This window comes from Lissotriton vulgaris, chromosome 8, assembly GCF_964263255.1.
Source record: "Lissotriton vulgaris chromosome 8, aLisVul1.2, whole genome shotgun sequence".
In the NCBI taxonomy this organism is placed as follows: Eukaryota; Metazoa; Chordata; class Amphibia; order Caudata; family Salamandridae; genus Lissotriton; species Lissotriton vulgaris.
In genome coordinates, this window is record NC_141696.1 from 714,079,196 (window position 1) to 714,093,842 (window position 14,647).

The 14,647-nt window shown below is 42.6% G+C and overlaps 1 protein-coding gene across 4 annotated transcripts in view; it reads right to left on the minus strand.

The window, feature by feature from the left end:
* MAP3K15 (mitogen-activated protein kinase kinase kinase 15) overlaps positions 1–14,647 on the minus strand; it is a 1,281,486-nt gene that overhangs the window by 1,014,480 nt on the left and 252,359 nt on the right. For all 4 annotated transcript variants that reach the window (XM_086934586.1, XM_086934588.1, XM_086934587.1 and 1 more), the window contains exon 2: positions 7,629–7,768. In XM_086934586.1, the coding sequence (XP_086790712.1) occupies positions 7,629–7,768 (140 nt within the window). The remainder of the gene's footprint in view (positions 1–7,628; positions 7,769–14,647) is intronic.

Here is a 14,647-nt window from a genome sequence, read left to right on the forward strand (position 1 = left end):
TCGTTTTTGGCCACTATAGGTGTGGCAGGGTATACTCAGACATGAGTCCCTTTCTCACTGCTCCATCAGGATTCAAGCAAGCCGGGCCGAAGAAGGCTGAAATGCCAGAAACCGGTCCCCGGTAGCTTGTCTCCTTTCTGGTGAAGAATTGGCTTGGTAGTTTAGTCTGCCCTGTTCCCATGATGCACTGGGCCAGGGACAGACTGATTTGCATATAGCCAGGTTCTGAGCTGGGATGGGGCAGTGAGATAAATAACGGTGATGGATCAAGCCCTGATCTTTGGACTGGGTAAGAGTGGTCTGTTTAACTCAGACACTCTGTTCATCACCACCCCCTTTTGTAAATCGTTTTTGGCCACTATAGGTGTGGCAGGGTATACTCAGACATGAGTCCCTTTCTCACTGCTCCATCAGGATTCAAGCAAGCCGGGCCGAAGAAGGCTGAAATGCCAGAAACCGGTCCCCGGTAGCTTGTCTCCTTTCTGGTGAAGAATTGGCTTGGTAGTTTAGTCTGCCCTGTTCCCATGATGCACTGGGCCAGGGACAGACTGATTTGCATATAGCCAGGTTCTGAGCTGGGATGGGGCAGTGAGATAAATAACGGTGATGGATCAAGCCCTGATCTTTGGACTGGGTAAGAGTGGTCTGTTTAACTCAGACACTCTGTTCATCACCACCCCCTTTTGTAAATCGTTTTTGGCCACTATAGGTGTGGCAGGGTACACTCAGACATGAGTCCCTTTCTCACTGCTCCATCAGGATTCAAGCAAGCCGGGCCGAAGAAGGCTGAAATGCCAGAAACCGGTCCCCGGTAGCTTGTCTCCTTTCTGGTGAAGAATTGGCTTGGTAGTTTAGTCTGCCCTGTTCCCATGATGCACTGGGCCAGGGACAGACTGATTTGCATATAGCCAGGTTCTGAGCTGGGATGGGGCAGTGAGATAAATAACGGTGATGGATCAAGCCCTGATCTTTGGACTGGGTAAGAGTGGTCTGTTTAACTCAGACACTCTGTTCATCACCACCCCCTTTTGTAAATCGTTTTTGGCCACTATAGGTGTGGCAGGGTATACTCAGACATGAGTCCCTTTCTCACTGCTCCATCAGGATTCAAGCAAGCCGGGCCGAAGAAGGCTGAAATGCAAGAAACCGGTCCCCGGTAGCTTGTCTCCTTTCTGGTGAAGAATTGGCTTGGTAGTTTAGTCTGCCCTGTTCCCATGATGCACTGGGCCAGGGACAGACTGATTTGCATATAGCCAGGTTCTGAGCTGGGATGGGGCAGTGAGATAAATAACGGTGATGGATCAAGCCCTGATCTTTGGACTGGGTAAGAGTGGTCTGTTTAACTCAGACACTCTGTTCATCACCACCCCCTTTTGTAAATCGTTTTTGGCCACTATAGGTGTGGCAGGGTATACTCAGACATGAGTCCCTTTCTCACTGCTCCATCAGGATTCAAGCAAGCCGGGCCGAAGAAGGCTGAAATGCCAGAAACCGGTCCCCGGTAGCTTGTCTCCTTTCTGGTGAAGAATTGGCTTGGTAGTTTAGTCTGCCCTGTTCCCATGATGCACTGGGCCAGGGACAGACTGATTTGCATATAGCCAGGTTCTGAGCTGGGATGGGGCAGTGAGATAAATAACGGTGATGGATCAAGCCCTGATCTTTGGACTGGGTAAGAGTGGTCTGTTTAACTCAGACACTCTGTTCATCACCACCCCCTTTTGTAAAACACTAGAAACAAGTAATCAATGGCTTAATGCAATTTTTCCCAAGAGAAATCGCAGCAAATGTGAGAGATTAACTGATCACCCTAGCATACCCTCTAGATTGGGATTTATTCTTGCTGTGTGACATGTGACAAACAACACCCTACTTCTATACATAAAGATCTTCAATGATATTTAACTTTTCAATCATTTTGTGTAAAAAATACCTTAAAACATCCCTATAACATGTTTTAACAATAACATCAGTGTAGTTTCAGTTTTTATATTTTACACAGTAAAAGGTACAGCAAAGGAATTGCAAAATAAGCTTTTTTTTGTTCTACAAAAGATGGAGAATAGAATGGAATGCACAAGCCAATTCTTTTTTTTCTAACATTTAAAGGCATCATGGGAGAGTGCGGGAAAATAATCGGCGAGGCACACAGGTCGACGGTACATTGATTACACACTGATCCTATACTGTGGCAGCCTCCACACTCGCAGAGGTAGCCAGCACAGGTAACCGTGTTGGGGTGGGGCGGGGTGGGAATGAGGTGAAGTAGACAGATGACGGAATACGTATATATGTTATATGTTATATATGTTATGTTATATTACATTTGTAGCGTGCGCTGTTACTCTAGAGTTTCCTGACGCTGAGAGAGCAGGGGTAGAGGCGAGATTCAGATTAGTGGGTCTTGCTGAACAGATGTGTTTTAAGATGCTTTTTAAAAAGTTGAAACTTTGGAATGAGTTGGAGAATGGGAGGAAGCCCATTCCATGCCTCCGCAGCTTTGACAGAGAGTGACTGGCCACCCAGCCGCACTCTGCGGAAGCGCGGGACGATCATCTGGCGGCGACACGCCGATCTCAAAGGACGATTTGGCACATAGAAAGCAAAGCGCTTCCTAAGGTAAATGGGGCCCAGCCCGTGAAGGGCCCGGTGGACCAGAGTGATAGCTTTGAACTGCACCCGCTGAGCCACCGGCAGCCAGTGTAGTTCCTGTAAGTATTGGCGTGCGCTGGATCTCCTTGAGGCATTAAAGAAGAGCCTAGCTGCGGCGTTCTGAATAATTTGGAGCCAGCGCAGCAAGTAGTCAGGCAAGCCATGGAACAGAGCATTAGCATAATCTAGTCTAGACAGGATCAGGGCACGGGTGATCATCTCCTTGGCTACTCTCGGAAGAAAAGGAACATTTTTACTGAGTGTTTTCAGAGTGCCAAAACAGACCCCGTCAATTTTTTCACGTGGTCGCTAAATCGGAGGTCCTTACTAAACCAAATCCCCAGATTTTTAGCTGGCCCGCCCTCAGACTGCGGGCTGGGGTGGTTAGGTGGCCACAAGCAGTTTCTGAAGTATGCGGGGAACTGGCCATATAGGAGGACCTCCGATTTATCCTTGTTACATTTGAGGGAAGCCTGGGCCTTCCAATGAAATACTGAGGCTAAGCACGTCTGGTCGGCTACCGTATTTAAGTTCAAATCACCCCAAGTAAAGAGCAGCTGCGTGTCGTCAGCATACGCTATTACTTTTGCGCCCAGCTCCTCAGCCAGATAGACTAGCGGAGTTAAGTAAATATTAAATTGGAGGGGGCTTAGGGTGGAGCCCTGCGGAACCCCGGTGGCCAGGTTCCTGACAGTGGAGGCGCAGGAAGCCATGCAGACCTGTTGTGAACGGGAATCCAAAAAGGATTTAACCAATTCCCAGACCAAGCCCGAAATCCCAACTGCAGATAGCCTGTCCAAGAGCTGCTGGTCGGGCACCGTGTAGAAGGCGGCAGAGAGGTCAAGTAAGATCAGGGCAGCCCTGCCGCCCCCGTCGAGATACTCTCTGATGGCCTCCAACATCTCCACCAATGCGGTCTCAGTGCTGTAGGCAGTTCTAAATCCTGACTGAGCTGGGTGGAGCGCCCCTGATGTTTTCCACAAACGACTCGAGCTGCCGAAAGACTACCTTCTCACAGACTTTGGCCAGGGCTGGAAGGAGTGAGATGGGCCGATAATTAGCCAGCAGCAAAGGGTCCAATGAGGGTTTCTTCAGGAGGGGTAGTAGTTTAGCCTGATTCCATTGCACAGGTACATAGCCGGACAGAAGGGACGAATTAACCATATCCACCACTGCTGGGCAAACTACCTCTGCTACCCCAGTCAAGACCCGAGCCGGGCTGGAGTCGGCGGGAGAGCCAGACTTAAGAGACCCCAGGATGGCTAGAATGTCTTCCTCAGTAGTGGGCAGAAATGAGGTGAGCTGGGCGGAAACCGCAGAAAGGTTCGAGGGGGACCCCGGAGATGGAGTCTCCGCAGGTCCGGAAGGTGGTCCAACACTCTCCTGAATCTTAAGAATCTTATCAGCAAAAAAAGTGGAAAGCTCCTTGCACCACTCCTATGATACAGGTAGCAAACTTTGTTCGGCGCAGGGGGATAGGAAGCTCCGGACAATCGCAAAGATTCCTTGCTGTTATTCCGGACCAGCGCGATCCTCCCAGCGAAGTAATCACTTTTCGCCTTTCTAATGGCCATATAGTACTCTAGTCTCAGGGTTGCCTTTGCAGTCGTACAATAATTCAGACGCCAGCTGAGCTCCAACCTCTTGCACCCCTGTTTCAAGTCCATGAGCTTGGGAGAATACCATGGCTGCGAAGGAAGAGAGCGTTGAATGCTACCCTGATTAGCTTTGGAGCTGGCCCTAACCCCCTGACTAATCCAGTGATCAAAATTGGCAACTGCCCCCTCTAAATCTGTTGCGAGAGCTGGGTGAGACTGACGTAAGACCAGTGTGAATGCTGGGATAATTAAATAAATAAATAATACCTATTCTGTCGTCTGTCGACATCCCCCATTCCCACCCCACAGCGCTTACCTGTGCCGGCCACTGCTGCAGACTCGTTGATACAGGAGGGCAAGATCTTTATTAAGACAGACCTTTTACAACAAACTAATATTGCTTATAAAATGTGTCCTCGTCTATACTTCCCACCTCACTACATTGCAGTGATATTATTTTTGGGAGCAAAATAATCAATGCCCTGCAATGCACGCCCAGAAGGGTAGATGGTTAATATTATACACGATGGAGCTTGTAGAGACTCTTTTGAGCGTACTTATTTGACTGGCACATGCACTCATTAGTTGTCATTCAAAGGCATCCAAGAGTCAATGCAAGTTAGCTTGCAGTCGCAGTGAACGTGATTGCACACTGAAAGACCCATTTTTCATCTCTGCAAGGGATTCTCCATGAAAAATGCACCACTCAAGGTGCTCCAACAGGTAGAGAGAGGGAGAGAAGGCCAACTTGCGAGCTCCCTGACCAGGAATTGCCATAGGGCGTGGTCCCCTTGAGTGGGCCCCCCTTCGAGCCTACGTCCATCGGGACCCGTGGAGAGCCGCCCCAGGATCCTGCAGGGCCAAAACGAGCGAGGCGGGGTTCAAGGTGAGGATCGTGCAGCAACAGTGAGGAGGGAAGGAACCCAGGAGGCTGGGTGCCTCCAGACGATTACCAGTACTGCTTTCCAGTTGCCCCCAGCTGGATCCTAGGGGAATAGGAATCTGGCTAAGTTCTAGCTGCAGGGACCTGCTACCACTGCTGTTCTCCTGCACTGACCCTGTATCCAACTGGAGTGCGAGAGCCTGCTGACACCCTCCTCCACTGCCTGCTCAGTGCCTCCAGATGGCCACCAGCATTGCTTCCCCTACTTTCCCCGTTCCCCACTGGGGGAGAGGCGAGTCCCTGTCCCACAGGACGGGGGTGACCACGAGCTGGGACTGCAGTCTGCTGCTGACTCTCCAGTCTCTGGGACGCCGCAACCTGCCGGTGCGGGGAATAATGAGACTAGGGCGAGGAGACCGTTGTTGTGCGCCTCTGTGGTTCAGCCTCCCCCAGCCTGTGGAGCTCACCCAACCCTCGGTAAGAGGTCAGACTGGTGCACCTGCCTGATGCCTGGTGCAGTGCAGGGGAATAACCGGGAAGACTGTCCTGCCAGGGGCACGTTGACTACAGCCGGCTTGCTCCACCCTATGTATTGTAATCGTGGGGACAGGGCTAGCGGCAGGGTCCCCTGGATACAGTTTGGGCATATTTTCAAACTAACCAACTAGTTGAGATCATAATTCGATACTATATAATGTCATTATGTTATGTCTATAGTCTTTGCTCTCACTTCCTGCCAATACTCTTTGTGCTCACTTCCCGCCAATACTGGCAGATTATATTTACACTGAATTTAAATTATACATCTTTCGTACACACAATTGTAACATTTGTTTTTTTGTGTTTAGACTCATGCATCTGTTTCTTATTCTGTAGTCCTTATGTTATACTTGGTTCTATTGTAAAGCGGTCTGAAGATCTGCCAGTACAATATAGTTTTAGGGATGAGTTAATTTCATCACCTACGACATCCCAGTATGTCCATCAGTCCTAAAAGGATGTTAACCCCACCACTCCAGAGTTGGGTATTGTAGGACTGAGAACTCAAATAAGGTCTAGAGATGGGAATTCACAGCAAGTGCTGGAGTCAATAGACAATGAAAGTAATGAGTATGGAATATCAGGACTCGGTCCACAACCCCAAAGCATATCAATTTACATACATACAAGTTTTCCAACTAAAGGATTGGTTTGTTGAAGAAGGTCCAAGAATAAATATTAGCACATAAAGGCAACAGAAGAAATGTCTGTCTTGAAATACTGATGTTGGCAATTCTATTTATAGGGGTCCTTAGCCACTGTCACCAAGTTATTAAAAGTGTAATCATAATGTAACAAAACACTGACGTAAGAAACTCAATATATTAGCATACCACACATTCGCTCATTTGATCAGTGGCCACAAGATCAACAACATTTTCAAAAGCTCTCCATCGTAGCCTTGTAGTTCCAAATTGCTCGGACTTTGAGCTCCTTTTCCTACGACTTTTATGAAATTAGTTCAGGTTTCTGCTCTTGGATGCAGAATGTGTCATAATATTCCCAGACAACACCCGGAACGTAACACATATCAGGAAATCTTATGACAAGATTAATCAAAAACTCTGGGGGCCCTCAAAAACCAATACATGCTTCTATATCCAGTGTAGCTCAAGGTGAAATATGCCTCTATATTCCTCTACTTTGAATCCCTGGAGCCTGCTTGAGAATGGGCAACGGAGCACAGGCCACTCCAGTCCTTACCAATCAAACTCTCACCTGGGGATCATCAGACAGCCTCAATCGGCACAGACAATCTGGGAGGTAAATGGAAGTCTCTTAGGTGTCGGAGGCTGAACTCTGGAGCAAGGGACTCTGAGGACATCTACCCCAAGGCCCAACTGATAGACCACCACCCCCCTCTCCAGAGAAAACACATTCCCCTTCTTTGAGGGACTCATAAGGTCCTACAAGAATGTGACAAACCACTTCCACTGACCCTATGGCTCTGTACGTTTTTCTGTCAGCACCGCTATATCATATGTTGTAATACTCCTGCTTGGGGTCAAGTTTGGAGAAACTTGTTTGAACTTGCACCTAGTTTGTTGGGAGGGTAACAGGGCTCCAGGGCGAATGTGTAAGAGAAACACATCTCTAAAGGGACATTTATTGAACTGTGTCCATATTTGTTTTCCATCATAGATCTGACTTTTTGATAATTCTTAGTTTTATGCTCAATAATTACAGAAATGTTGGGCATGGTCATATATCCACCAGTATCAAGTTAAAAAGGAAAATCCATCCCTTTTAGAAACCCTCCTGGAAAAAAGGTACTTTGAAAGATGTGAGTTATGAACTTGATCTTGAGATGTCCAGAAAGATTGACTGCCCTCAAGTTGATATCAACAGCCACACTGATGTTGCTTCGACAATTTTTGGGGGAAACTGCTATAGTGAAAATACTATTGCTTTGACATTCTGATGTGCTCATTATAAAGTGCAAAGAAAGTTTATCTCACCTTAAGTGACTGAGCTGTGTCAGGATCTGTGTCATGGTAGACAATCACATTATTTGCCATATCAAAGCTTTCGCGCACTCCAAGGTGATAGAAGAGAGACGGCTGTCTGCCAACATCGCTCATGTCTACAACTGCCACATCTAAAATGAAAGAAGGAAAAACACACTTTGAGATTAAGTGAAACATTTTGAATCACTGGCAACATTATCGGTCTCATACCAGTTGAAATAAAGCCAAAATAATCAGCTTATCTTTCAATGTCACATCCTGTAACAAAGATTCCAAATCTTTAAACTTAGTCTGGGAGCAACCTGGAGCATTTTAGAGTTGTAAGACAATTTAAGTTTAAGACCATGGTTGAGAAATGAAAAAATAAAGGCATAGCTAATTCTATATTTATCTTACTACCTAAATTTGCTTGGTGGTTTGAGCATAAAACAAAATGTAGAAGCAATGCACAAAGCATAGAAGGAATATGAGCTAAGCAATGAAGGGAACATTGAATAGACAAATTTCATCGAAATCCTTAGGCAGTGTTTCCTCTTAATTCTCTCGACCCCACAGTTAAAGCATAGCCACATTAGGTGGAAAACAAATCTAACTTTTCTGAAAGGTCTCATCAGAGGCCCCAAAGACCCAACTTGGCCTATCCAATTCCAATTACTACAACACAAGGGTCGCATAACAACTCAGTGGAGTGGAGTTTCCTTCTCTACAATTAGTGGTCAAAGATCAGAAACTGCTACACTCTACACACATCTACCACCCCAAAGACTGCCTCTCCCGTAATAAGTATCCAAGGAACTTCTAAAGAGATAGAGGGGTACATCCTTTTAGTGTTTTATCAGTGATGGCATAACTTCTACTCAACCTCCCAGGATGGAAGAAAGCAGCTGTGCTTTACCCATACTCAATGTATTAAAACTCGACCAGGTGTTCCCCCTCTACATGTGATAGATTTTAATTTTGACCTAAGTCCTAGAATGAGTATAAAGCAATGAAGCGTTATGTTTATCCATTAGGATAGCAGGAATTTCCTCCAATCGACCATGATATGATGTTGGGGATGGAGGTCAATTAATAACTCGGTCTGGGGGCTCATGGAAAGATGTTTGTGTGTCTTCTTGAGAAAAAGTGCCTTTCTTTCGAGTTAAAGAGGATATTTGGTGGCTCCTCTGATTGTTAGGCAGTATTCTATTGATTGGATGTGGAGACAGGACTTAAATCATATTTATTTTATTCTCATGGGTCTAGTGAATCAGAGCACTAGGCTTAGTCTGAGGGAGAAAGTGAGCAGTATATGGACACTTCGTCCTGGATCTTTTACTATGGGGTGTGCTGTGAATCTTGCATAGGGCTTTAAATGTGTTATTCATTGGATTATAATAACCAGTATCAGATTTTCAGAGCCAGTGATAAGTGTTCTTGCAGTTAGATATGAAGGATTATTGGAGCTTTCCACTGACCTAGGTTAGGATTTCTAACAATAGTAAAACTTTATAGTTCAGCAGAGGTTTAGCATTAGAACTTGCAGACTTTAGGGGTGCACCTAGTATGGTAGTATGTGGGGTTGTGGTGTAATATGCGGAGCTAAAATTGGCAACATTTGATTGATTCTTTGTGGTTCCTGAAAGGAACACTGATGCATCATAATGTCTAGGTTTTAACTGCTTTTGTGTGATTTACAGAATGGATCACGCACTCCAATTTTTGATATTCCTTCATTTACAACAAGTTATGAACACAAGTGTTTAAAGGTTAGTTGGCGTGCATAAAGGTATCGACCTCTGATCCTGGACGTTTAGCAAGAGTATTTATAGTTGCGCTTCCCCACTGGGAAGCATCCCTTTAGTGCACTGCCATGGATCACAATTAAAAAACTTTGGGTAAAGTTTTTGTCTATTCAATCTCAAGGTGCACCTTCGTTTACGGTTGAAATTCCTTATTTATTTTCAAAACACATGATATCTTCTCATGCTAGTAGGCATCCATTTAATTCATGTAAAGACATAAACAATTCATGTCATTTTGTAATCATCAAACGAAGATTAAGGATGTCCCCAATGCTTTCCGGGCATATCATTGCCCTTCATCAGGGGTTGTATTCCTACAAGACAATGGATTAATGTGAAAATGAAATGACAAGTAAGGATATAAATAACCCTCTACACCAAGTTGGTGCTAAGATGTGGCTTCGTGTTGAGCATTGTGACAACAAACATTGTGAAACATGTTGTATTGCTATTTCAGTAAATTATCGGGTTATTACTCAAAATAATTGATGACTTGTGAGGAGTTCAAGTTAATGGTTACAAAACTAGGCTGTTGGTGACATGCAGATTTTTTAAATTTGTGTTGCTGGCTGTATTTCATCATCGTGTTCTCCTATGGTGTCAAAAATAATTTAACCGATAGCGTGCTTGTTGTGTCTAAAATAACTACAAATACCATCATAAGGTGCACTTATTCTAATACATGTGCAAGAAATGACCAATAAGGTGATGTTTAAAGCAAATACATTTTCACCCTTCCACCATAACAGCATGGATGTTATCCTGGAGTGTAAGCCGTTCAAGTGAACCGGTGAAGGACCGGAAGTAGAAATAGACACGTTTACGCAGTCGACATGACCAGCCGTCATCTTTACATGGGTGTGTGTTAGGTTGTTTAACTGGATGTATATGGTGACGTGCATGCAAAAGTGACTGTATTAGACAATTATCAAAGGTATACTGTTGGAAACCAAAAGAATAAAACGAAATACTGCTGGCGCAAGTGATACCCACTGTGTTAGTCGAATGATTAGGTTTATGTGGCATTTAGATGGCCGCCATCTTTAAATGGATAATTGAGCTGTTAACGCTATGCCTAAGAATGCATTTCTGCATACTGTGATGTGCTTGCGCTAGATGGTAGTGTTCGTATGGGACTAGATGCCAACTGTTGTTCGCTATATACAAATACGGTAGTGCATCACAAAATAACCTTGTGTAAAGTGTTAAACACGAGCATGAATGCTCGTTTAAAACACAATTCTTTTTTATTGATGTTGCAAAGACGGTCTCAATAGTGTCAAATATAAAACTTACAAAAAATAGAAATTGTGATGAAAAGAGAGAGAATGGCAGGCCCCCACTCACGCCTAGGGACGGGGGGGCCTTAGTGGCAGCTCGGGCGGGAGCCGACTTCCGGTTGAAAGGTGGCGGGGAAAAAGGGGAGTCTTCAATAGTGCAGGAATGTCGGAGGGGCGTCAACTAGGTGCGGGCGTCCCTCCCAGAATGCAAGGAGATAAAGGGCTCGGGTCTCAGGGGGAAGCCCTCTTTGTCCCCTCACTGCGGTGTACGGAGGATCGGAGCTGAAAAGAATTGCGGAGTGGCAGCGACCGGTCAATCGGGCATGCAGGTGAGGGGGCCATGCTGCGTAGTGGGATTTAAGGGAATGTATATGCGTGTGTGAGCAAGTGCGTGGTGATTTTGTTTGGATTTGGCTACCAGAAGGTGAGCATGGGCAGATTTAAGTGCGTGAATGACTTACCCTGACTAGAACTGTGGTTCCTACTTGGACAGGGTACATAACTCTGCCAACTAGAGACATTATTTTTAACATTGTTGATCAGCAGGGAGGATAGGACTTGTGTTGTGCAATTCCTGGCAGCAATTTGGTGCATCCTACTAGCCACATAGAGATCAAAACCAAATCTTTTTTTTCTGATTGCCGATTTTCTGTGAATTCTCTCAAAAATCATGTCTCAGTCTGGAGAGCCTGCAGCTACATCTGCAGTACCTGAGTTTGAGCTGGAATCTTTAGAAACCTACATGGGGAGCCAACTCAAAAAAATATTTAAATGTTCTTTTAAAGTCCCGACCAAAAATGATGAGCTTCGAAAGGTGCTTAGGGCCTGGAAAGAAGCTAGAGATGGAGCAGCTGTGACCTCAGGGGAGGGGGATGAGACCCGATTTCTAACACATACACATAATGTTAGTGGCTGGCACAGGTGTGGTGCTGAATACTTCACCATAATGTAAAACAAACTTTCATTTAATCAACAAAAAGAAATACACAACACCTCATCAAATCTCAGACTTATAGACAATAGGCAATACAAGTCTACGTCATAGTCTTTAGAGGACACACAGTGTACCTTTCTAGTGTAAAACAGCTGATCTGAGTTATTTACATGGCACTAGAGTTAACATTGCCTTCGATACATTACGGCACACAGTATGGAACATTGCTTGTCTCTTTTGTGGTGATATTAAAATGGATAAAATGCATTAAAAGAGATCCCCAAAGCATAATTAAATTAGCTTTCTTACACTTTACTGCTTCTTAATGGAATGTTGATTAATATATTATTAGAATAAGATAAAGGACAAGAACAGGCCGGTAATATATTCCTTCACTGGGAATACAATTTGGTATTGAAAATCCACTAGAAGGAACTGGATATCTTTATGTTCCAGCTGCATGGGAATCTCTCGTAGAGAGCTGTCAAGCCCTTGCGGGCAAGCAGATTCAATTGCTAGTGTGTAATGACAATATGCCTGACTATTAATGTTCAGGTCTTCTGAATACTAAAGACATGATTTGGAGTCTGGCGGATAGGTACTTCATCGCAAATCTATGCCAAAATATCGACTACAAATATATCTACCTACCAAAATATCGCAACAAAAATATCGATTACATTAATATCGAGATCCTATCTCTAACAAGGTAAGTACAAAAATATTGAAAAAATAATTTCGATGTCAAAAATATAGTTTTTTAAAAAATATTTTTTTTAAATAAAAAAACATGGAATATTAATAAAATAATACTTATAAATGTAATAAACATAGTTAAAAATATATTATAATACTTCAAATTAATAAATAATGTAATAAAAACTAATAATAATAAAGATATAATACATAGTATATACTTCATTAATAATACCTTTAATAAATTATTTTAATAATTTATAAAAAAATGAAAATATAATAAATTACAAATACATTTATATACATCAAATAACAATATAAATAACAATTAATAAAAATGTAAAACAAATAAAAAAAATTAAATACATTTTGGATAGCGTACGGGTAAAAATTACTATTCCCACTCCAGAGAGTGCAACAGTAGGGAAAGTGTTGGATAGCGTAGGGGTAACAATTACTATTCCAACTCCAGAGAGTGCAATAGTAGGGAAAGTGTTGGATAGCGTATGGATAAAAATTACTATTTCCACTCCAGAGAGTGCAACAGTAGGGAAAGTGTTGGATAGCGTAGGGGTAGCCATTACTATTCCCACTCCAGAGAGTGCAACAGTAGGGGAAGTGTTGGATAGCGTAGGGGTAAAAATTACTATTCCAACTCCAGAGAGTGCAACAGTAGGGAAAGTGTTGGATAGCGTAGGGGTAACAATTACTATTCCCACTCCAGAGAGTGCAACAGTAGGGAAAGTGTAGGATAGCGTCGGGGTAAAAATTACTATTCCAACTCCAGAGAGTGCAACAGTAGGGAAAATGTTGTATAGCGTAGGGGTAACAATTACTATTCCCACTCCAGAGAGTGCAACAGTAGGGAAAGTGTTGGATAGCGTAGGGGTAACAATTACTATTCCAACTCCAGAGAGTGTAACAGTAGGGAAAGTGTTGGATAGCGTAGGGGTAAAAATTACTATTCCCACTCCAGAGAGTGCAACAGTAGGGAAAGTGTTGGATAGCGTAGGGGTAACAATTACTATTCCCACTCCAGAGAGTGCAACAGTAGGGAAAGTGTTGGATAGCGTAAGGGTAACAATTACTATTCCAACTCCAGAGAGTGCAACAGTAGGGAAAGTGTTGGATAGCGTATTGGTAACAATTGCTATTCCCACTCCAGAGAGTGCAACAGTAGGGAAAGTGTTGGATAGCATAGGGGTAAAAATTACTATTCCAACTCCAGAGAGTGCAACAGTAGGGAAAGTGTTGGATAGCGTAGGGGTAACAATTACTATTCCCACTCCAGAGAGTGCAACAGTAGGGAAAGTGTTGGATAGCGTAGGGGTAACATTTACTATTCCAACTCCAGAGAGTGCAACAGTAGGGAAAGTGTTGGATAGCATAGGGGTAACAATTACTATTCCAACTCCAAAGAGTGCTACAGTAGGGAAAGTGTTGGATAGCGTAGGGGTAACAATTACTATTCCAACTCCAGAGAGTGCAACAGTAGGGAAAGTGTTGGATAGCGTAGGGGTAAAAATAACATACTTATAAATGAATGTATTTTTTTTAAATAATAAAAAACTTAACTATTAAATAAATATAAACAATTTACAAATACCAATACATAATTATTAAAAACATGATTAGCAAAATATATTTTACTAAAAAAATTAATAAAAAATACCATTTAATAATATTTAATTACCAATTAATAAACAATTATATAATTAACAAAACAATTAACTAAAAAACATTTTTACTTAATTACATTTAAATTACTTCCCACCCTATTCCCCTATAAACCCACAACCCGCTACAGAACATAATTATCAATTAATCAATTAATTAAAATAAATTACCAATTAATAAAAATAATTACCAATTAATTACAATTATTTAATAATTCCTACTAATTAATAATTACTTTAACATAATTAAATTAATTCCCACCCTATTCACCTATAAACCCACAACCCGCTACAGAACATAATTATCAATTAATCAATTAATAAAAATTAATTACCAATTAATTAAAAATAATTACCAAATCATTAAAATGAATTTATAATTCCTACTAATTAATAATTACTTTAACATAATTAAATTACTTCCCACCCTATTCCCCTATAAACCCACAACCCGCTACAGAACATAATGATCAATTAATCAATTAATTAAAATTAATTAACAATGAATTAAAAATAATTACCAATTACTTAAAATTATTTTATAATTCCTACTAATTAATAATTAATTTAACATAATTAAATTACTACCCATCCTATTCCCCTACAAACCCACAACCCGCTACAGTACTAAAATACAAAA